This window comes from Hyperolius riggenbachi, chromosome 3, assembly GCF_040937935.1.
Source record: "Hyperolius riggenbachi isolate aHypRig1 chromosome 3, aHypRig1.pri, whole genome shotgun sequence".
Lineage (NCBI taxonomy): Eukaryota > Metazoa > Chordata > Amphibia > Anura > Hyperoliidae > Hyperolius > Hyperolius riggenbachi.
Window position 1 is genome coordinate 497,122,901 of NC_090648.1, and position 24,510 is coordinate 497,147,410.

General features: G+C 46.0%; 1 protein-coding gene across 1 annotated transcript in view; it reads left to right on the plus strand.

Moving 5' to 3' along the window:
* Positions 1-24,510, plus strand: part of ITK (IL2 inducible T cell kinase) — a 98,617-nt gene that overhangs the window by 36,055 nt on the left and 38,052 nt on the right. Inside the window, 4 exon segments of the mRNA XM_068273101.1 lie at positions 15,505-15,539; positions 17,051-17,178; positions 21,181-21,246; positions 23,378-23,432. Coding sequence (XP_068129202.1) covers positions 15,505-15,539; positions 17,051-17,178; positions 21,181-21,246; positions 23,378-23,432 — 284 coding nt within the window.

Below are 24,510 nucleotides of genomic sequence, written 5' to 3' on the forward strand. Positions count from 1 at the left end.
GAGCCAGGGCTGGTTCTCTCATGAAGCAAGGTGAAACATTTGCATCAGGTGCAGAGATTACTGGAGCAGCATGTTTGTACTGTGTGTTTACATTAACAGCATGCAGTAAGGCCCAGTGCACACCAAAAACCTCTAGCAGATCTGCAAAACGCTAAAGGTTTTTGAAGCAGATTTCAGAGCTATTCTAGGCATGTTATTATAGAGGTTTTCTAAACATGCCTAGCGTTTTTTGGAGCATTTTTGTGTAGCACATTTCATATATTGTTACAGTAAAGCTGTTACTGAACAGCTTCTGTAACAAAAACGCCTGGAAAACCGCCCTGATCTAGCGTTTTTCAGAGCGGTTTTCCACTTTTCTATACTTTGAGGCAGAAACGCCTCAGAAATCTAAAAAATGCTGCAGCCCCCGAGTTTGCGTTTGTGGAAAAAACAACCCGCTCTGGTGTGCACCAGCCCATTCACTTTCATTAGCCAAGCAGTTTTCCCCCTGCAAGCGTTTCAAAAAACGCTCCAGAACCGCTCTGGTGTGCACTAGCCTTCAGAGTAGGAGGAGAAGTGAGAGGAGAATGAGGTCATCATTGGGGAAAAGCAGCTTGTTGTGCTGTGTGAGGAGTCTGACAGTGAGTGAGGAGGGGAGAGGCAGAATATCATCATTGGGGAAAGCAGCTTGTTGTGCTGTGTGAGGAGTCTGACAGTGAGTGAGGAAGGGGGAGTCAGGAGAGCATCATTGGGGAAAGCAGCTTGTTGTGCTGTGTGAGGAGTCTAGCAGTGAGTGAGGAGGGGGGAGGCAGGGGAGCAGCATTGGGGAAAAGCAGCTTGTTGTGCTGTGTGAGGAGTCTGACAGTGAGTGAGGAGGGGAAGGCAGAGGAGCATCATTGGGGAAAGCAGCTTGTTGTGCTGTGTGAGGAGTCTAGCAGTGAGTGAGGAGGGGGAGGCAGGGGAGCAGCATTGGGGAAAAGCAGCTTGTTGTGCTGTGTGAGGAGTCTGACAGTGAGTGAGGAGGGGGGAGGCAGGAGAGCATCATTGGTGAAAGCAGCTTGTTGTGCTGTGTGAGGAGTCTAGCAGTGAGTGAGGAGGGGAGAGGCAGGAGTGCAGCAGTGTTTCATTTGACTTGCCCAGCAGAAGGGAGGAGGTGGCACTGCTGTCCTGACTGAGGAGGAATGGAGTGGCTGAGGGAGAGCAGCTTGTTTGTCACAGACTCACAGCCAGACGGTGTGCTATTATATTGAGCTGCAGCATGTCATGTGAGAACAGTAAATGAAGCAGAGTAAATTGTCGGGTGCTGTGCGATCATTCCAAATCGGGGGGGGGGGGGGGGGGGGAATCCTCACAAGTTTGCCTCAGGCAGCAAAAAGGCTAGAACCGGCCCTGAATGGAGCGGACAGTAAACTAGTTAATTCTGACCCAGACAGGCCGCTGCAAGTGGGAACCAAGCTCCAGGGCTCTTTTCCACCAGTGGCATTTGCAAACACGTTTTCGGATCGCTGTGATTCACCATGATTCAACAATCGCAAGCGCTCCATGATTAACATGGTCAGGGCAGGCCTTTGATATGAGCAACCGGAGCTCAGGGCGCCAGCTCTCAAGGGCGCATGCGCCCTGTCGCCCCTTGCCGCCCCGCGCCGCCCCGCTGTCTCTCCCTGCGTCCTCTCCGTCTGTAATTAGAGCAGGAATACAAGAACATGGTCGCCAATGTCCAGAAATGCAGACAATCGGCGGCCATTTTCTTGTAGCCCTGCTCTAGCTACAGATGGAGCGGAGGCGGGGAGAGAAGAGTGACGTCGGCGATGGAGCGTGGAAGTCAGGTGAGTCAGTCTCTGCCCGGCCCGCTGCCGCAGAAGGGGGGGGGGATTGACTGGGGGCATACTGCCTACATTGGGGGCATACTACCTACATTGGGGGCATACTACCTACAGTGGGGGCATACTACCTACACTGGGGGCATACTACCTATACTGGGGGCATACTACCTATACTGGGGGCATACTATCTACACTGGGGGCATACTACCTACATTGGGGGCATACTACCTACACTGCAGGCATACCACCTACACTGGGGGCATACCACCTACACTGGGGCATACTACCTACACTGGGGCATACTACCTACACTGGGGGCATTCTACCTATACTGGGGGCATTCTACCTATACTGGGGGCATACTATCTACACTGGGGGCGTACTATCTACACTGGGGGCATACTATCTACACTGGGGGTGTACAACCTACACTGGGGGCATACAACCTACACTGGGGGCATACTACCTACACTGAAGCATACCACCTCCACTGGGGGCATACTACCTACACTGCGGGCATACCACCTACACTGGGGGCATACTACCTATACTGGGGGCATACTACCTACATTGGGGGCATACTTCCTACACTGGGGGCATACTACCTACACTGGGGGCATTCTACCTATACTGGGAGCATACTACCTGCACTGGGGGCATACCACCTACACTGGGGGCATACTATCTACATTGGGGGCATACCACCTACACTGGGGGCATACTACCTATACTGGGGGCATACTACCTACACTGCGGGCATACCACCTACACTGGGGGCATACTACCTATACTGGGGGCATACTACCTACATTGGGGGCATACTACCTACACTGCGGGCATACCACCTACACTGGGGGCATACTACCTACATTGGGGGCATACTACCTACATTGGGGGCATACTACCTACACTGGGGGCATACTACCTACACTGGGGGCATTCTACCTATACTGGGGGCATTCTACCTATACTGGGGGCATACTACCTGCACTGGGGGCATACCACCTACACTGGGGGCATACCATCTACATTGGGGGCATACTACCTACACTGGGGGCATTCTACCTATACTGGGGCATACCACCTACACTGGGGGCATACTACCTACACTGGGGGCATACCACCTACACTGGGGGCATACCACCTACACTGGGGGCATACCACCTACACTGGGGGCATACCACCTACACTGGGGGCATACCACCTACACTGGGGGCATACCACCTACACTGGGGGCATACCACCTACACTGGGGGCATACTACCTACACTGGGGCATACCACCTCCACTGGGGGCATACTACCTACATTGGGGGCATACTACCTACATTGGGGGCATACTACCTACACTGAGGGCATACTATCTACACTGGGGGCAGTTATGCTACTACACTGGGGGCATACTACCTACACTGGGGGCAACTATGCTACTACACTGGTGGCAACTATACTACCTACACTGGGGGCAGCTATGCTACCTATATGGAGCAACTATACTACCTACACTGCGGGCAACTATGCTACCTATATGGGGACAACTATGCTACTTACACTGGGGGCAACTACACTAGCTACCTATACTGGGTCAACTATACTACCTATACTGAGGGCTACTATACTAGCTACCTTTACTGTGGCAACTATACTACCTATGCTTGACTACCTACACTGAGGGCACCTACACATGAGATCCTATACTGAGGGCACCTATACCTGGCTACCTACCTATACTGAGTCTGAGGGCATTTTTTGGGGAGAGACGCACCACAGCTATAACGAACGTTGCAAATTGTTGGTGCTATATATGGGCCTGTGTGTGTGCGTGCGTATGTGTGTACGCGCGCAAAGAGGATGGGGGGGGGGGCACCAAAATCCGGTTTCGCTCTGGGTGCAGTGAAACCTAAGGCCGGCCCTGAACATGGTAATAGCGGTGTCCCTTTTTACCGGTGACCTTTAATTTGCATGCCGCATTTTCTGCTGGTTTACGATCGCCCCGTGTTAGGTTTTATAATAGCTCTTGTATATCCCCTGTAAAGACGCTTGTTTCAATGTTGAAAATTGTGATTGTTTGCACTGCCGATCATGAGAAAATAGCCTTTAGGGTAGAACGTATTGCGTTAGTTGGTCTTACCTGGGACAAATTACATCATTGTGGGAACTGGCTGAACGGCTTCTAAATTAGTGGTTATAGCATTGCAGTCATGTGCAATAATTGCTGTAAGACTTTTTTTTTATAAATTCAGGAAGCCTTGAATTTACTAAAGAAGAACTGTAGTGAAAATAGCATAATGTACGAAATTGCTTATTTCTTATAATACTCCTTTATAGATTATTTAGTCGGTGTTTGCCCATTCTGAAATGTATCACTGGTGGTGACATCTTTAGTTCTGGCAGGTGATCTGTACGGAATGTTCGTTACTGAGAGTTCTATGCACAGAGGGAGATACTGATTGCTTGGCATTTGGAAAAAGCCTTTATTTCCCACAATGCAATGAGGTTCACAGACAGCAAACTGTCAGGACCATGGTCATGACAAAACACTGTGGGAGGGGTTTTACCACAATATCAGCCATACAGACCTTGCTGATGATCTATTTGAGAAAAGGTAAAGATTTCTCATGTAAAAAGGGGTATCAGCTACTGACTGGGATGGAGTTCAATCCTTGGTTACAGTTCCTCTTTAATAACAGATTTTTTTTTTTAAATCACTCCAGGTCTTCTGCATCACTCCTGTGTTCTGTAAATTTAGTAAATTGCCCCCTTGGTGTGTGGCCTGTCTATACCACATGAGTAGCACCAGCAGTGGCCTCTTGCTAAGGTTCCAAACAGAGACCTCATGTCAGCTGAGGGCATATATGGAAAGATGGGGGTGAGATTCCTGCCAGCTGTGGCAGAGAGATGAAAAGTCACAGAATACACAGCAGGGACAAGCGTGTGAAGCGGGGGATTTCCAGAGGTGACAGGATGTGACAATAATAGCTGGTGTTTATCTTCTTCCTACAACTCATGATTGCAGTCACTGTTGCATGAATAAAGGTGCAGCACATGCAGTAACTCTGCAATAGTGCACATAGCACCACATTATTCACCAATGGTGCAGTACTACTTTGTGATATTGATATATATACATATACAGTGTATATATTTATATATATACATATATATATATATACACACACACATATATATATATATATATATATATATATAAAGGCTCACCCAGGCACAGCAGATGCCTATCTGGCAAGGTTGGCATCTACAACAGAGAACGGGACATCAAAGCTGTGTCGAGGGCAAGGGACAGATAGCCTGCCAGGGGTTGGAGGATGCCCCAGGTAAGTAGATCTTAGCTTTTTTTGTTTACCTCCGGACCTGTCCCTTAAAGTGAACCAGAGACACAGCACCCTCTTGTATTTTACCTTATAAATCAGTGGGACCATGACAGTAAACACCTAATCTGCTCTTTGTTTCATTGTTATCTGTTTAATCTGACTGTTATCACCTCTGATAAGAATCCCCGACTGAGCACTCAGTCTAACTTTGCTAGAGGAAAGATTATAGCTGAACCTGTCTTCTCTGGTGTCTTTTCAAGCCCAAGCCTGCCCCCCTGTGACATTTTTAGCAGTGAGGATGAAACAGAGAGCAGGGTAGGTGTTTTCTCTAATGTTCTTACTGATATATATGGTAAAATACACAAGGGTGCTTCATCTCTGGTTCCCTTTAAGCACCGCAGAAAGAATCCTAGCCTTTCTGAAGATTCGCTACCTGAAGTATTGTATTGTTTTTTTCAGACCAGAGTGTTTTTAAAGGGGTACTAAGGCAAAAAATTGTAAAATGTAAAATATGTGCAAACATAGACAAATAAGAAGTATGTTTTTTCCAGAGTGAAATGAACCATAAATTACTTTTCTCCTATGTTGCTGTCACTTACAGTAGGTAGTAGAAATCTGACAGAAGCGACAGGTTTTGTACTAGCCCATCACTTCATAGGGGATTCTCAGCAAGGCTTTTATTCTTTATAAAGATATTCCCTAAAAAGGATTTAACCTCCCTGGCGGTAAGCCCGTGCTGAGCACGGGCTATGCCGCGCAGGGGGATTTCTCAGGCCCTGCTGGGCCGATTTGTACACTTTTTGTTTTGCAACACGCAGCTAGCACTTTGCTAGCTGCGTGTGCAGTCTGATCGCCGCCGCTCCGCACCGATTAGGTGCCTCCGCTCGCCGCGCCGCCCCCCCCCCCCAGACCCCGTGCGCTGCCTGGCCAATCAGTGCCAGGCAGCGCTAAGGGGTAGGCCGGGACTCCCAATGACGTCACGACGTCATGCCGCCCGTCGCCATGGCGACGGGGGAAGCCCTCCAGGAGATCCCGTTCTTTGAGCGGGATCTCCTGATCTCCGATCGCCGGCGGCGATCGGAGGGGCTGGGGGGATGCCGCTGAGCTGCGGCTATCATGTAGCGAGACTTTGTCTCGCTACATGAAAAGAAAAAAATTTTTTTTTAAAAAAATAGTTTGCTGCCCCCTGGCGGATTTTTTGCAAACCGCCAGGAGGGTTAAACAATGATGCTGGCCAGCTTCTCTGCTCGCTACACAGTTTTTTGGCAGCTGGACGGAGCAACTGCCATTCACTAAGTGCTTTTGAAAATAAATAAATCCCTGAGAATCCCCCCATGAAGAGATGGACTAGTCCAAAACCTGTCGCTTCTGTTAGATTTCTACTACCTACTGTAAGTGACAACAACATAGAAAAGTCATTTATGGCTCATTTTACTCTGGAAAAAAACGTACTTCTTATTTGTCTATGTTTGCACATATTTTACATTTTACAATTTTTCGCCATAGTGCCCCTTTAACAATTTCATTTGCAGGTTTAGAACAGTCAGAGCAGGTCCTCTGTCCTTCTACAGAGGTGGGGGCAGCCTGGTAACTGAAATATTGTGTAGTAAAGTGTTTGTATTGCTTCCATCTTCCCTTCTGGCCTTTCTGTTTGCCCAATTCCAGCGGTTTCAGGGCATCGATTGAATCCACGATATTGGATTGTCTGTGCGTTGAAAGATATTGGGGAAGGCATTGAGCAGTCCATATCCCTCTCACTTTCTGGTGTGACTTAGATCTTGCAGTCTGCAGAGTTCTCCATTTTGTTATTCCCTCTTTCTTTAACCACTTGAGGATCACAGTGGTAAACCCCCCTAAAGACCAGGCACATTTTTACTAAAATGGCCACTGCAGCTTTAAGGCCAAGCTGCAGAGCCGCACAACACAGCGTACAAGTGATTCCCCCCCCCCTTTTCCCCCCACCAATAGAGCTCTCTGTTGGTGGGGTCTGATCGCCCCCCAGTTGTTTATTATTTTTTTTTATAAATATTTATCTCCTTATTTTTCTATTATTTTTTACTATTTTTTTTTCTTTTGTATCCCAATCCCCTCCCTCCCCCCCCAGCCGGCCAATCACGGCGATCGGCTGTCATAGGCTTCTGCCTATGAGAGCCGATCACTCTCTTGTCCCCCAGGGGGACAGCTGTGTCACACGGCTGTCCCCAGTACAGCGCTGCTGCTGATCACAGACTGAAGGCGGGGCGGAGCTCCGCCCCCCGAGCAGGAGATGCGTGCGCTCTCCTGCAAATCAGAGCCCCAGGACTTGATGCCAATCGGCGATAGGTGGTCCTGGGGCTGCCTCCGTGGCCACGCCCATCGAGTGTAGAACATTTCTATGTTTTCTACGTTTCGTTTTTAAGGGGACTTAACTGAGAGAGATATGGATGTTTCCTTTTAATCAATACCAGTTGCCTGGCAGTCCTGTTGATCTCTTTTGCTGCAGTAGTGGCTGAATCACACCCTGAAACAAGCATGCAGCTAATCCAGTCTGACTTCAGTCAGAGCACCTGATCTGCATGCTTGTTCAGGGGCTGTGGCTGAAAGTATTAGAGACACAGGATCAGCAGGAGTGTCGGGCAACTGGTATTGTTTTCAAAGGAAAAATCCATATCCATCTCAGTTTAGGTGTCCTTTGAAGGGAACCTGAAGTGAGAAGAACATAAAGGCTGCCATATTTATTTCCTTTTAAACAATACCAGTTGCCTGGCAGCTCTGCTGGTCTATTTGGCTGCAGTAGGGTCTGACTCACACCAGAAACAAGCATGCAGCTAATCTTGTCAGATTTGACAACAATGTCAGAAACAGCTGATCTGCTGCATGCTGGTTCAGGGTCTATGGCTGAAAGCTTTGGAGGCAGAGGATCAGCAGGAGAGCCAGGCAACTGGAATTGCTTAAAAGGGAATAAATATGCCAGCCTCCATATACCTCTCACTTCAGGTTCTATTTAACAATTTTTAAAAGTTTCATAACTTATGTCAGGCTTGTATCGCTATTTGTCCCCAGATGGTTCTCAGCAACCCCTTCACTAAAACCGGAGGTGAAGGAAATATCCCCTAGGGACACAGGCAGCAATGACATTTTACAATTTTTCCATCTATTTTCAATGCTAAAAATGGGCGGATGGGGGATGGATTCATTGCTGTGACTTCAGTGACGGATTCCTGTTTCTGATGACACCATCGGTTTCCCATGCTTCTCTTAGAACCCACAACTGCAGGTGACTTCCTCTTGCTGGGCAGATAACTTCCTGTGAGGAACTGGGCTGTGTACTTACATGACACAAACAGGTAGTGCTGGCCTGCTGATGATTCTCCTCTGTTCCTCTTCACAACCTCCTGTGGATGGGATCAGTGAATAATGGCGCACAGCGCCTATGCATAAAAATGGTGTCGCATTAAAAAGATACGCTTATCGCTATTTATCGTTAGTACTGCATAGTAATGGCGCACAGGGAAAATAGAAGAAAAACGGCACACACTAACGTTATTTATCAATAGCGCCCTACATAAGCCATACTGCAGACGTTATTTAACTGCAAAACGGTGAATGGATTTAATGTAACACTGTCAAGGTTAGGGTTAGGCACCACCAGGGGGGTCTTAGGGTTAGGCACCACTGGGGGGGTCTTAGGGTTAGGCACCACCAGGGGGGTGGTTAGGGTTAGGCACCACCAGGGGGGTCTTAGGGTTAGGGATAGGTACAGGGAGGGTTCTGTGTGAGAGTAGGGTTAGGTATAGTTACAGTACAATATACACCACTAGGGGGGTGGTTAGGGTTAGGCACCACCAGGGGGGTGGTTAGGGTTAGGCACCACCAGGGGGGGTTTATGGGTTAGGGATAGGTACAGAGAGGGTTCTGTGTGTTAACGCTAAATAACAATAAGGCTTTAACGCTAAATAACGATAAGGCTTTAACGCTAAATAGCGATAAGCGGCAAACGGATTAGCGGCAACACTGTGCGCCATTATTCACAGGCGCCATTTTCAGATGGACGCCCTGTGGATATAGTTAAAGCAGAAAGAGGGTTACCTCATATATTATATAATTTTGTTCTGTCCAATATCTGCAATGGTGAGTGTACATCTTAAAGTGAACCTCCAGACTAAAAATCTACTCCGCAGAACTGAATAGGCTTGGTGTTTCTTTAACAGTTTCACAGCATCAGAACTTTGTTTTTCTTATAGAATTCTCATTTTTAGCTGCATTTTTAGCTAAGCTCCGCCCCATCAAAGAAAATTGCCCGGGCTTTTTTCCCCCTGATGCTGTGCAAAGCATGGATGTATTTTCTATGTTGTTGTACACGTTGCCTAGCAACTGGGAGGGGTGATCAGGACACAGGACAATTGGAACTGTATCTCATACTTCCTGTCACCTTCTTTCAACCAAAAAGATGGCTGCCCTTATGAAATCACAAACCTTTGCCTGTTCTTTAAAAACAGGGTGAGAAAGGGCCTGTTTCCACTACACGCAGATTGGATGCAGAATGGATGCAGAAAAACTGACGCCAATGAATGTCAATGGGCCTGTTTCCACTAAAAACAATTTTTCTGATGCAGATTTTCCCATAGGCTTTCATTGGAGTCAGTTTTTCTGCATCCAATCTGCGCATAGTGGAAACACGCCCTAAGAGATTATATTACCTATCTGTTTTAACATAACTAATGTAACTTAATGACAGTATGTTTGTTTAGGCTGGAGTTCCTCTTTAAGGCCTGTACAAATATCCAGCAAATTCACCTGATTGTCGTCTGATTTTGGTTGTTGGATGATAACCAGGCATGTGTACGCACGGCAAATGACAAGATGAGCGACTGATAACTTACAGTTCACCCGATCCATCCAGCGGATCAACTCACATGACTGTTGGGCTGATATCGGGTAGTCGGCCATGTGTGTCATCATAGTTTACAACTGTCCCTCTTTTGGAGGGACAGTCCCTCTTTGGGAGCCCAATCCCTCTGTCCCTATTTCTTCCTCATGCGTCCCTCTTTCAGGACTGATGTACTGATCTATGTAAATATATGGATTTTTCTACTAAAAATGTGTTTAATTTACTCTAAATAACTTTATTCCCATCCTTTAAATCAGCGGTCAGGAACCTGTATAAATGTATTTCCGTGAGAGCCATACAACATGTTTCAAACTGGCACAGTGCGCATGCGCAGCAGAGGGCTCACATTCCTGTTGCCATGGTGATGTGTATACAGTTGATCCTCTGGGCAGCGGAAGTGTCAGACACGTCTTCAGCTTCTCTTGGGTTTCAGTAACATCAGCAATTTCCCTGAAAGCCAAACAGGAGAAATACCGACTAACAGCTTGTGCAATTAGCTAACTGATTTGGGGATTGATTCAATTTGTAGGACGAAATCCGTGGGACAGGCAGCCTATTGGGTCAATCAAAGTGTGGGGAACTTGTCCTACTAAGTCACTGGACGTAACAGGGTCCAGATTGGGACAATTGGAGCAGCTGTTAGTTTTGGGGGGAGCGTGAGTAAGTTAGAAGTGCTACAGCAGTAGCGTGCCTACTTTGAAAATTTTACTTGCGCTGCCACACTAAGCTGTGCTGCTTGAGCAACCTACCTGTTGTGAATCAACCCCTACTGATTTGTATGTGAGCCAGGTGCAGCCATCAAAAGAGCCACATCTGGCTCCTGAGCCATAGGTTCCCTACCCCTGCTTTATATTGATATATTTCTTATTTTCACATGTTAATATGAAGAAAAATGAAACAGGAAAGAAAGGACCAGAGTAGTTTGAATGATAAATCAACATATTTTTTTAATGAAATCTTTATGGTATGTGTGGTATGTGTGACTAGGGTATGTCAAGGGTGTGGTTAGGGGGCATGGCTTAAGTGTCCCTCTTTATTTTGTCAAAAAGTTGTTAGGAATGTGTCATTTGAACAGCGCACTTGTTTTGAATGCTACCATATCATGCAGTCCATCGTTTCGCTTGCGCATGCAGTATGTTAATGAGTTGGTCATTCATTTGGTTGGCGTGCTGAAAATACAAGTCGTATAAACGGTTTGTGGTTGGGTCGGTGATGCCATGGAGTTGGTCGTGCACTTTGTTGGACGTGTGTACGCACCTTTAAAGTGTACCTGAGATGAAGAAAACAAAAGCATTTATACTTACCTGGTGCTTATTTCAGCCCCATGCAGTCTATCTGCTCCCCCAGCGTCCTTCTTGTCACCTTGGTTGTGCCGCTGTTACCCCATAAAGTCTGCGATTCGGCTGAGTTGCGGACTACTGTGCATGTGGGGTCCTGACTGCACACCCCACCTGATTGCGTTCTGCGCATGCAAAGTTTGTCAAGACTGTACCTTTGCTTGCGCAGAATGCTCCCAGCTATTTGAGTGCAACGGAGGAAGCGCAAGACCCAAAACAGAGCATGTGCAGTGGCCCACAACCCAGCCGGATCGTGGACTTCACAGGAGGACGGCGGATCAGCCTGGGAGGACAGCGAGGGAGGTGATGGACTTTAGTACTAAAAGTTAGATGTTTATTTCAGTAGTTGGAAGCTTTCAGATGGTCAGGAGGCTTCTGGATCCTCTCCATTCCAGCACAGTGTCTCTCTTCATCTCTGGTGAATATCCCAGCAATAGACGTGTGCATCTGGACTAGGCATGCTCAAGTATGGTCCACACATGCCCCATAGAACAAAGCGCTTTTGCATGGGTTTTTACCTCTGTGCACTAGTGCTTCTTTCTTCTGGCCATGAGCGGACTGTACTTGCAAATGCCTAGTCCAGGTTCACTTGTCCATGGCCAGGGGCACGACCAGAAGAAACCTAGTTGACAGGTCCTATTTTGTAATATATATGTACACTAGCTGTTGATCCGGCGTTGCCCAGGTATGTATTTGGCTGCTGTTGGCTCTGCCCACTTTTTCTAACGCTAACAAACACTCAATGACCAAGTTTGTGAGCTTTGGGGTCCTTGGCATCAATAATTTGTATTTTCCCAGGGAAATGAAACATATCTGATTAACAGTTTGTGGCTCCGCCTCCTTTTCTGACTTTGAACCCCACTGACCCAATGACCAACTGTACCAGGTTTGAGGCTTGTGCCATTTACAGTGCAAGAATGGCAGCAATTTTCTGAATATTTATCCCAGTCACTCAGTAACTAACTGTGCAAACCCTGCCATTAACAGTGAAGAAGGGCTGCAGTTTACATTTTCCCAGGGAAATTTGTTTTTGACTCCACCCACGTTTGTAACGTTTGTAACCTTGACACACAGTCACTCAGTGACCAAGTTTGTGAGCTTTCGGGTTCCTGGCATCAAAATTGTGTGAATGGAAGCAGTTTATCCAGGAAATCTGATCGGCTGTTTGTGGCTCCGTCCCTTTAGTGAATTTGAACCTCAGAAACGTAATGACCGTCTGTAGCAGGTTTAGGGCCTCTGCCATTAACAGATTAAGAATGGCAGCCGTTTCAATATTCCCCTTGAAAATCAATAGGTGCATTTTGATTGGCTGTTATAGGCTCCACCCACTTTTCTGAATATTAATCTCAGTCACCCATTCACTAACTGTGTCAAGTTTGAGAACCCTGCCATTAACAGTGTAAGAATGGCTGCAGTTTATATTTTCCAGGGCTGTGGAGTCGGTCCAAAAATCCTCCGACTCCGACTCCTCAGTTTAGGATTCCACCGACTCCGACTCCTCGATTCCGACTCCTCTAATTTGCATATTACAATTTTGTTGATTAAAAGTATGTAACATGAAATTCGTCTCTTAACTGCCAACGCTTAGGAATTTTACAAGACAACTGAAGTGAGAAGGATATGTAGACTACTATATTTATTCCCTTTAGACTAAAACTAGTCCTTGGTAAGAGTACTTGTAAAAGGTACAAACCGGAACAAAGAACATCTATCAGGCCCTAGGCAATGTAAGTGTGGGTACATGTAAGAATGATGTGCAGGTACTCTGCAGGGGAATGAGGAGATTCTTCCTCTATTACACATTCTTTATGCACAATCTGAACAAGGTTTATGGGTGACAGACAACACCTCTGTGTTCAATGTGCACAACATTCTCAGTGGATTCCCTGCAGCTCTGTGGAGAGTGCATATGTAGAGTATAGTACTACTGTGTAACAAAGTAAACATAAGACAGATGAAATTAAAGTTTTATACATATCTGGGGCTTCCTCCAGCCCCCTTCAGGCTAATCAGTCCCTTGCTGTCCTCCTCCACCACCTGGATCTTCTGCTATGAGTCCAGGTACTTGAGCCAGTCGGGCGTAGTGCGCATGTAAACACTCCGCCGCCGGGAGCGTACTACACCTGCGCAGCACTATTGCGCAGGTGCAGAATGTTCCTGGCTGTGGGAGCGGCATGCGGCCGGACAGCGCTGACTGGCTGAATTACCAGGACTCATAGCAGAAGATCCGGGTGGTGGAGGACAGTGAGGGACTGATTGGCCTGAAGGGGGCTAGAGGAAGCCCCAGGTATGTATAAAACTTTACTTTTCATCCATCTCAGGTACCCTTTAAATTGTAGTCACCAAACCAAATTTTAACAACATATCAAATTATTTGATTTCATTTGCATAAATCAGCATCAATGCAGAATTATTTCCATCTCATTGACCATCTCTATTAGTGACACAGCTACACATCAGGCTTTATTCTTACAGCATAGATGTTATTTAGTATATATAAGAGATCCCTGTGTACATATCATATATACAGTAACAATCAGATATGTATATCTGACCTTAAAAATACGGGGACTGCTTTCTTGAAGCAGCACAAGTAACTAATTTTGATTGGTTTATTTCATTTTTGTGGACTAAGCACAGCTATTACTGTATATATACTGTATATATACATTATTTTTAATGACTATTATCTAAGAAATAGAACATGTTATCATATTTTCTATTTTAATTACAGTTACAAATTCATTAGGAGTCGGAGTCGGAGTCGGTGCATTTTTTCCCGACTCCGACTCCAGGCACCCAAAATTGCCCGACTCCACGACTCCGACTCCGACTCCACAGCCCTGATATTTTCCCAGTGAAATTTGTTTTTTGGCTCCGCCCACTTTTTGTAACCTTGACTTACAATTACTCAATGACCAAGTTAGTGAGCTTTTGGGTTGCTGGCATTAAAAATGTGTGAATGGAAGCAGTTTATCCACCAAAGAAATCTAATTGGCTGTTTGTGGCCCCGCACCTTTAATGAATTTTGACCCCAGTCACTCAAAGACCGACTATAGCAAGTTTGAAGCCTCTGCCATTAACACTGTAAGAATGGCAGCAGTTTCAATATTCCCCTTGAAAATCAATAGGCGAATTTTGATTGGCTGTGTTAGGCTCACTGTGCAGAAATCTAAGGATATAGGTGAAGCTAGAATTATGCTTTAAAGTAAAACTGAACATGCATTGTTTACAAGTAACGACCAGATCCAGGAGAGGACACTAACCAGCTGGAGAGAGGGGCAAAAACACATCCCGAAATTTGTCCTGGAGCCATCATCTCGTTCTTCAGGTGCATACGTAGGCCCCGGAGTGGCATTCCTAGCATGTTTATCAAATCTCTGATGTTTTATTAAATGACTGGATGGTACTATTATTGGAAAACTCAAGAGTGTGTTCAAACATTTCAAAACATTGTTTTCATTCCTAGGAAACAAACTCTGGGAAAACATTTATTATATGGATTTAAAAAAAATAAAATGTCAGCAGCAAATCCAAGTGCAGTTATCCCCAAATTTCATAAAGCAATAGTAATGGCTATTACTAGTGGATTGGGCGCTCTTGCAAAGTACAATTTATTTGATAAAGTGAATAAAAGATAAAACCAAATTAACCTTGCTATTTACATTATTTAAATTTACACAAATAGTAATCAGTTAATAACAATAAAAGGGGGGGGGGGGGGGGAGAGATTGGGCACTCTCGCAAAGAACAGTTTATGTGATAAAATGAATAACATATAACACTAAATTAGTCTGGATATTTCCATTGTTTTAAATTGCACAATGATAGTAATCAATAAATAACAACTGTGGCTACAGATTAACGGGTAGCCCAACAATGCATATTGCGCACAGATCATTCACACTTGCATGCAAGACAAATGATATGGCACGTGCAAAAAGGAAAAAAGATGTGAAAAAAAGGAAAAAAAAAATGCAAATATATGTCAAAAACTCTGTAAGTACTACGTGACAGAGAAGGGACCGAAGGGATGTTCAGTCCAGATTTGTTTTGGCCGCAGATTAGCCAGTGTTTTTGTGTTGGAGTGGTGGTAGTTGGGCTTCCATGCCTAATTTAATGAACTCGTTTGAGGATTCGTATAACTTTTTTTTTTTCTTTAAGGAAAACCCCTGCCACCCACGCCAGAGGACAACAGGGTGAGTGTCTTATATTCATGTTGACGCTGAGACTCTTTGGGTGCCTATACATTGATCAATTTTGCGGGCCAATTGACCTTTCAACCCTTTGGTCCTGCAATATGGCCAACCATTCGATCTTTCCCACCAAAATTGGTCAAAAGGTGTTCGATATTTTGACGACTTATGGGCACCCAGCCAGTTCCCCACAAGTGTATATGTGCCCCCCCCCCCCACCCGTGTGCAGTGTTGAAGGCTCACCTTTCTGCTAGTACGGGTCCTGGGCTTCTCCATTGTACAGCATCACTGCAACTACCAAACCTTTTTGACCCCTAATCCCCAACGCTAGCTGGTATTGTCTAGGACCACTGAGCCCACTTGTGTGAGGTTCTGCTGCGTAAATAGGCCCGGCTCTCATTGTTTCGACCTTGGGGTGTACTCTGCAAAAGGAGGTGACAAAAATTGACCTCGTCTCTTGCCAGGAATCCTTGTCTAATGTCATGGATCACTCTCCACCTTGAGTACCCAGAAAAAAAGTGGAGGCATGTTGGAGGGGAGGGGTTATGGTCGAATCTGAAAGCTCCCTGTAATGTAATAAGGTGCAGCCACCTCAAAGTTCTAATGTATTCTTGTTGTAATCCTCAGGAGTCAAAAGGCCCATCCCCACACTGGCCTGAAATGGGCCATGGTGGACAATAACAACCGACATTGCTGAGAATCAGGCAGTCAGACCAGCGTGGGTACAGCGGCACAACGACAATCGCTAAAGATCCAGCATGTTGGAATTTAGCAAAGCCCAACACCCGATCGCATTGTTCTCCCCACTCCATCGCATGCCTCTCTTTGTCCCCCCCCCCCTCACACGCATTGCAACATACACATCGTTAGCCAGAGGCCGATGATGCATATGTACAGCGTCTTCAGTGCTCTGTCACCCCACAGGGATCAATAGTGAACCCTTGGGCGACAGAGCTTGGTTACATATCCCGCGGTGGCCTATGTACCTGAAGTTAGCTCTTCATGGCAGACCTCCCAATGTCTGTCTTCAAAGTTATGCTGGGCATACACGGCTTCTCCCGCTCGATCAGTTCCCCGCTCGATTCCTCAGGCGATTCTCTTATCTTCCGCTCGTTTTTCCTATATTTTTCCATTGTGTTCAATGCGGAATCGAGCGTGGAAACAATCGGACGGAGATCGGACATGTCGGAAATTATCTATCGAGCCATCTAAATGTCTCAGAATCGAGCCGTGTATTCCCAGCATTACACACGCCCACATTCAGTGATCTGAACTGGAGTCCCGGTAAAAAGCAACTTCCAGTCTCCTGGTAAAAGCATCTTGCAATCCCCTGTTGGTACTACCCATTGGTCCATTGATCTGGACCAATGGGAAGCCATAAAAGGGACTTGTGGAAATTCTCTTTCTGCCTGGCGGACGTCTTTACTGAAGATTACAAGCTGAAGGGGTTGCAAACTAAACTTTAATTTTGAGTTATTGTAAATAAGCAAATGTTTCTGTTTTTGAATAAGCAGGACTGGTCGGTGGCCTTGTACGACTACAAGACGGAAGACTCGAAAGAGCTGGCACTCCGTAGTGGTGAGGAGTATCTTCTCCTGGATACCTCAGAACCCAACTGGTGGAAAGTGCAGGATAAAAATGGGTAGGTGTCCTTAAATACAATAATTACCACTTTACACTTTACCATCCTTTTTCAGGATCACCTACGTCCTCCCCAGCACCTATTTTTTTCCAGGGTGCTGGGGAGGACGTGAGTGATCCTACAAAAAAGGATTGGAACCAGGGCTCCAGAGGCTTGTTGCCATTGGTGGCAGGGGGGCATCGGCCAGCATCAGCTGCAGGGGCAGGGACCAGCTCGACCCCCTTGCAAGAGCGCCGGCATAATAACTTTATTATGTGGCGCTCGTTGCTTCTGGAAGGGATCAAAGTGGCAGATTTTGCCTATCACTTTAATCCACATAGGGAGACGCTATGCCAGACCTGATCAGGCAGCGGCTCACCTGCAATGGAGCAAAGTGCAGCAGAACAATGTGGGAAGCAGTGACGGTTGGGCCTGGCGATGATCAGAGTGTCGGACATATTCTGACACACTGATCAGAAGAAGATGGCATGGTGCTAGATTGTATCGGCAACAGCGCCATCTAGCTGTAGCAACATTTTCTTATTTCGGACTATGTCTGACATTGGGCGTAGGGAGGAAAAGGCCAATGTCGGACTATGTCCAACATAGGATAGGGAAGGGTTAAAAACTGATTGCACTGAATTCATATGTGGAGTGACTTGGTGTAATGAAGGTGAACTATGTGTGGCAAAACAGCACAAATGCCAAATGTCCACGTCGATATTGTGGTTTAACTGTTCTAGTCTGGTTAATCTATGATTTAGACTAGGGGTGCCCATTAGGTAGATCATGATCTACCGGTAGATCGCGAAGGGCTTCATGGTAGATTCTGACCGCACTTCACTTTCCATTCTGTATATAAGTTACGGCCAAAACCCGAAGTTTGGCCACTTCTAGTTCTGGCCGGCCACTTCGGGTTCTCGCCGGCCAATGTGCGAAGGGCCCGCTGCGCTGCGGCCAATGTGAGAAATGGAATGATTCCTGCCATTCTTGCAGAGCGGGTGCTGGCAGAAGCAATATCTGCAGCCTCCCCGCTCTGCTTTCCTGGCGCGACGAACGACTCTCGGGGACACGCGTGTCCCCCGCCCGCTGCCCATAGGAGGGAGGCAGGGGGGAGGAGAGAGAGGCAGAGCAAAAGCCGGCGGCTTCATCTGTTACATTGCCGCCGGCTTAATTTCGCAAAATTAACTTAAGTTGTGATAAATTTGCCCGCTGCGCTGCGGCCAGAAAATACATTAATGTTACAGAAATCATTCCATTTCTGACATCGGCCGCAGCGCAGCGGCCACTTCGCACATTGGCCGGCCAGAACCCGAAGTGGCCGGCCAGAACTAGAAGTGGCCCAACTTCGGGTTCTGGCCGTAACATATACAAGTGTGCTCCTAACATTGCACATAGGTAGATCATTTTGACTTGCTAATTTTTTGAAGTAACTCACAAGCCGAAAAAGTGTGGGCACCTCTGATTTAGACCAAGCTGCAGATGCGTCTTCACTGGCCATTCTCCTTCCTTGCCCCGGTGTCATTCTTGGTTCTTCTTCACCAGCTGTTCCAGGCTTTTATGCCTGTATAGTTACCCTGCGTTGTCAGAGGCAAAATCAATACAATTGACAAAACAGGGTATTCTGCAAAACAGACCTGTCAGGCCACACACTATGCAACTTTTGCATTGACGATTAAACAAAAGTGACAATTATTGGCAGGTGTCCGGATTCTGTTGCCTTCCCTCTCACTATTAACCTCCTTGGCGGTAACCCTGAGTCAGACTCGGAGTAAAAGAAAAAAGTTGCTGGGAGCGGTAATCCTGGGAAGAGTAGTCTGTGCAGAGCTGCTGCAGATCTCACGGCAGTATGTCTTTTTCCTGCTTTTACAGCTCAGACACACTATGGGCTTGATTCACTAAACCGCAATTTCGTGGGGTTTTGTTGCACGCAAAATGCCAAATTGCGCTCAAGCGCTAGCGCAGCCGTGATATGAGTTATCGCGGTTTAGTGAATCAAGCCCTATTAGCGCTATTCTGAGCGTTTGCAACTGATCAGCGCTTTCTGAGCAATTTTTAAAAATCACTCCTATGCACTTGCGTTGAAATCACAGTAAAATTGCGTATAAATCGCAGCAATGGCGTACGTTTTTTTACGGGTCCACTATTTTTCGCGATCGCAGCGTTTTTTACGGGAATTTTATCGCGATTTTAATGAAAATAAATGGGAGTGATTTTTAAAAGCGCAAACGCTCAGAAAAGCGCTTGTAGTGTGTCTGAGCTTTTAGGCTTTTCCCCCCCCCCCCTTCCCCCCTTCCCCCCAAAAAAGCACATGAAAAAATTGTACAACTTTTAGTCCGTAAATCAGGGAGCAAATCACACTGCCAGGAAGGTTAAATCTGATTGGCCTGGAGGCACAACCATCGCATCACTTAAGGTGTCCATACACTTATAGATTTGCAGCAGATTCGACCATCAGATAGATTTCTGTCAGATGCCTGTCAAGTCGAATCTGACAGGAATCTATCTGATGTGTGCCACACACTAGGAACAAATTTCCAATAGATTTCAGAATGAATTCTATTGGAAATCTATCTAAATGCATTATCGCACCATTAGATCCAATGCAACTCTATGGGCCATGGATCTGCTGCCAGAAGAAGATCAACCTAGATCTTCCATCCTATCAGATATTTCACATCCATCGAAATCGGCTACAAATCGATCAATAGATTTGAAAGAATCAATTTCTGATCGATTCTATAGGATCGATCGATGGCTGAAATCGACCAGTGTATGGGCCCCTTTACCCTCAAGGGTCTACCTAGTTATCTTGTGCCGATCTACCTTTCTCCTAATCTATATTAAAAGTAATATTTTAATTTACCCTCCTCAAAGATTATATAATTGTAAAAAATAGTGTGTATCTTTGGCAGTCACATGGCTACTCCGTGTGAAAGGTCTTTAACTCTCTACAGAGAAAACAAGGAAACAATTTTGCCTGCAGTGTAGATTTAAATGGAACCTGAAGTGAGAGAGATATGGAGGTTGCCATATTTATTTCCTTTTAAACAATACCAGTTGCCTGGCTGTCCTACTGATCTTTCAGGCATCAGCAGTATCTGAAACACACAGGGCCGGATTTAGGCCAAGGCCATCTAGGCCATGGTCTAGGGCACCACAGGAGGAAGGGCGCCAAAGCAGCAGGCTAAACTGGTGCAGCATTTGCAAGCTTGTAAATGGTGCAATTAAGGGAGATCAGGCGAGTGCCTGACCGCGGTACTCTACTGCTAGCCACCTGTGCAGCAGCCACCTTGCTCTCAGTGCATGCTTGCATTGTGGCTGGCGGCTATGGACTTGGGCAGCATTGGAGGTGGAAAGGAAGAGGAAGCTTCTGCACTGGAGAAGAGCGGGGAAATGAGTGACACAGAAGACTGCTGTGGTGTGAAGGCAAGCTGGCACTGAAAGGTGGGGGGGAGGGATTATGGGAGTCATCTGGATACCTATACTGGAGGGAAGGAAGAGGGGTCATCTGACTATCTATACTGAGGGAGTCATCAGGCTACCTATACTAGAAGGAAGGGGGAGGGGTCATCTGGCTACCTATACTGAAGGGGGCGGCTGGTGACAGTGGCCTAGGGCAGTAAAAAGTACAAATCCGGCCCTGATCACACACCTGAAACAAGCATGCAGGGAATCCCATCAAACTTCAGTCATACTTCTGATCTGCATGCTTGTTCAGGGTCTATGGCTCAAAGTATTGGAGGCAGAGGATCAACAGGGCTGTCAGGCAATCTGTATTGTTTAAAAGGAAATGAATATGTCAGCCTCCATATGTCTCTCACTTCACGTTCCCTTTTAATGTTTTAGGCAATGCGATTGGTGTTTATTGGGGGTTGATGGGGAAGGTTTTCTATAAGAATGAATATTGGACATGTGACTGGATTTGCAGTGGAAGTAAATGAAGTGTAGATAGCTGTACTTTTCTCCATAGAGAGCTTTAAGCAACAATCACTACCATGTACTATTTGTGTTTTGTCTCAGCCACATAGGCTACGCCCCCAGCAGCTACCTGACGAAACAGAGCGAAGACAACCTGCTGACCTACGAGTAAGTACCAGCGTCACATTCCCAAAACATAACAGTGGCGTCCATTGGCAAGCTGGGTGTTATAAGCAGGTGAGATGGCTTGCATGCAAATGTATTACAAATTGTATGGAGTTTAGAATTGGACCAATCAAATGAACTTCCTGTCCATTCTGATTGCCCCATTTCCAAGCTGAAGCTTTGTCAAGTCTTGTAGAATGTTCATGTTAATGACTTGACACAGTTAGAACCTGATTAACTAAAGGGTGGGCGCTCCTGCAATAATGATTGTGGCAACTTTTTCACATGTGTACAGGTGCCCTTAGTGAGTGGATAACAAATCATGCCCGGTTGTCACCAGGTAGTCTTTTACTGTCAGCACAGACCAGTTGTCTGACCTCCATCCTCTGCAGATGGGTTAACTCTCTGTAGACAGCACTGCAGCTAAACAGAGTCTCATAATGATAACAAGTTTGCTCATATGCAATGCTGGACACAAAGAGGGAAGTCCTATTCCCTCAAAATACACAAACTAAGGACTGCTGCCACAAAAAAAAAACTGTAGGCAAGTGCTTTGTGTGCTTATGAGCTAGGTTCACACTTTACGTAAAACTAGACCATTTTTCGGAATGGAGACAAGCGGATTAATGGACATGTCAATAGATATTCATAACCCTGGCAAATTTTGATTTAAAGTTACTTTCAAGTTACAGCTGTCACTATAATTAAAACATTAATCAGGGTAATTAGGATGCTTTAGAACAGCTTGGACTATTTGGAATGGTATAGAACTTCGGATTTTCCCACAGACTGTAACAGTTTGTGAAGGGCATGAATAATTTTGGACTGGACAGTTTTTGCTCAAATGTAAATACAAGCCGAAAATGTTTTTTTTCCCCACAATAATGCCTCTTGTACATCATCTTATTATCTTTTGTGAGACACCTATGTCATTTCCCGTCAAAAAAATACTTGCTGGTTGAATAAAAGTACGGTAACTTTTAGTCAAAATTTGCCAGGGGTATGAATAATTATGAGCAGCACTGTACAGAATCCATTGAAACCTATCTGTTTTAAACCTATTCATCCTTTCTGTTGTCAACGGATAGTATTTAAAGTCTTCAAAAACAGACTTCATTCGCTAGCATCTCACTAATGCTATCAACAGGAACTGGACATGAGGACCTTCCTGTCTTATTTCTTCCACCAGGTATAATAAATTAAACCTAGCAAAGACATCAAACCTAGCCGGTAATTAAATAGGATTGATGTTGCTGTTAGAATAAAATAATAAAAATATAAAAAAAATACACCCCCAGACCCCTCCCAAAACCAGGTTTCCTTTGCTTCCCGTTATCAAAAACACATGCTACAATAGACACCATTGAATACAAAGAGCGTATCAATGCTCACAGTGAATGCTTAAAAAATATGATCTCTTGCGGCCATCCACATTGCCAGTCTGGCATTGCCTTACATCTAATACATTTAACTTATCAAATACATTATTAACATTGGCTTTCTTTAACTGGCTTGGTCCCGCGAATGTAAGAATTTATGCTGCACTTGCGGCTGTCCATCTCTGATGTGGCATAGATTCTACACCGCCAGTTCCCTTGGTCCCGAAAGGACTGTTGCTCGCTGCGGCCGCAGATTCGGCTGCCATGTGACAGCTAAGTTTCCTCCTTTGGGTAAGGAGCCAGTTTTATTGGCTCCTTACCAGGTGATCACTGTAAGCCAATCATAGTAATCACAACTGGCAGAATGCAAAAAAAAGGCTCTAGTCCTTAAAGCGGACCTGAACTCTTGCACAAGAGACAAAGAGAACTGGTACACACCATCAGATAGATGGGTCGATAGATAATATCCGACAGATTTCCGGACCTGTCGGAAATTATCTATTCAACCCGTCTATCTGACGGGAAATTGCATGGCGTGTACCAGGCTTAAGAGAAAGGCATCCTGTATGTGTTTATAGAAAACAGCCTAATTCTCCCTTCTCAGCAAGCAATGAGCTATTGTAATTTGAGCTGTCAGCTGTCTGCCGACTCTGAGCTAAAATGTAAACACAGGCGGTTAACCCTTTCTGACAAGACATTACAAAGACCCACTTCTCTTATAGAAAATAAGCGACTCATTGCCTCTTCTTTCCTAGGTGGTATAACAGAAATATTAACAGGCATCATGCTGAGAAGCTTCTGATAGCTCGGGTAAGTGCCATACACTTCTCTATACTACTTTATATTGAGAAGATTTTGTCAGACATGTTCAGCAATATTTGATCTTAAAGTGGGATTGTCATCCACAAAATCAAATTCCATTTACCCACTGCTCTGCGTTTATTATGTAGTATTGCAAGCATTTCAATTTAATCATAAATGTTTCTGCTCTAATGAATCTTATCTCAGTCTGCCTGGTTCTATTCTGGTACATTGCTGGGGAGAGGGAAGCTTGGCCGACGATCATTGGTCTTTCTAATGTGTGTACAGCATATGTCCAGTGTCGCTTAAAGAGAAACCGTGACCAAGAATTGAACTTCATCCCAATCAGTAGCTTACCCACTTTTACATGAGAAATCTATTCCTTTTCACAAACGGATCATTAGGGGGCTTTGTATGGCTGATATTGTGGTGAAACCCCTCCCACAAGAAACTCTGAGGCCCGTGGTACTCCTGGCAGTTTCCTGTCTGTGAACCTTGTTGCATTGTGGGAAATAGCTGTTTAAAGAGAACCCGAGGTGGCATTTCATTACGTTAGTGGGGCACAGAGGCTGGTTGGGCACACTAACACCAGCCTCTGTTGCCCCATGGTGTGCCTCAAAGACCCCCCTGCTCGCCGCTATAGCCCCCGCAGTGCTGGCGACATGCAGCGTGTCGCCAGCACAATGTTTACCTAAGCGCTGTCTGTCAACGCCGCTCCCCCGCCTCCTCCGCATCGCCGCTACCCGCCCGCGTCCCATCCTTCCCTCTGATTGGAGGGAAGGAACGCGGGCGGGTAGCGGCGATGCGGAGGAGGCGGGGGAGCGGCCCTGACAGACAGCGCTAGGGTAAACATTGTGCTGGCGACGCGCTGCGTGTCGCCAGCACTGCGGGGGCTATAGCGGCGAGCAGGGGGGTCTTTGAGGCACACCATGGGGCAACAGAGGCTGGTGTTAGTGTGCCCAACCAGCCTCTGTGCCCCACTAACATAATGAAATGCCACCTCGGGTTCTCTTTAAAGCTGTTTCCAACTGCTAAGCAAGCAGCAGCTACATCACCTGCCAGCAGTAAAAATGTCACCATGTGTTAA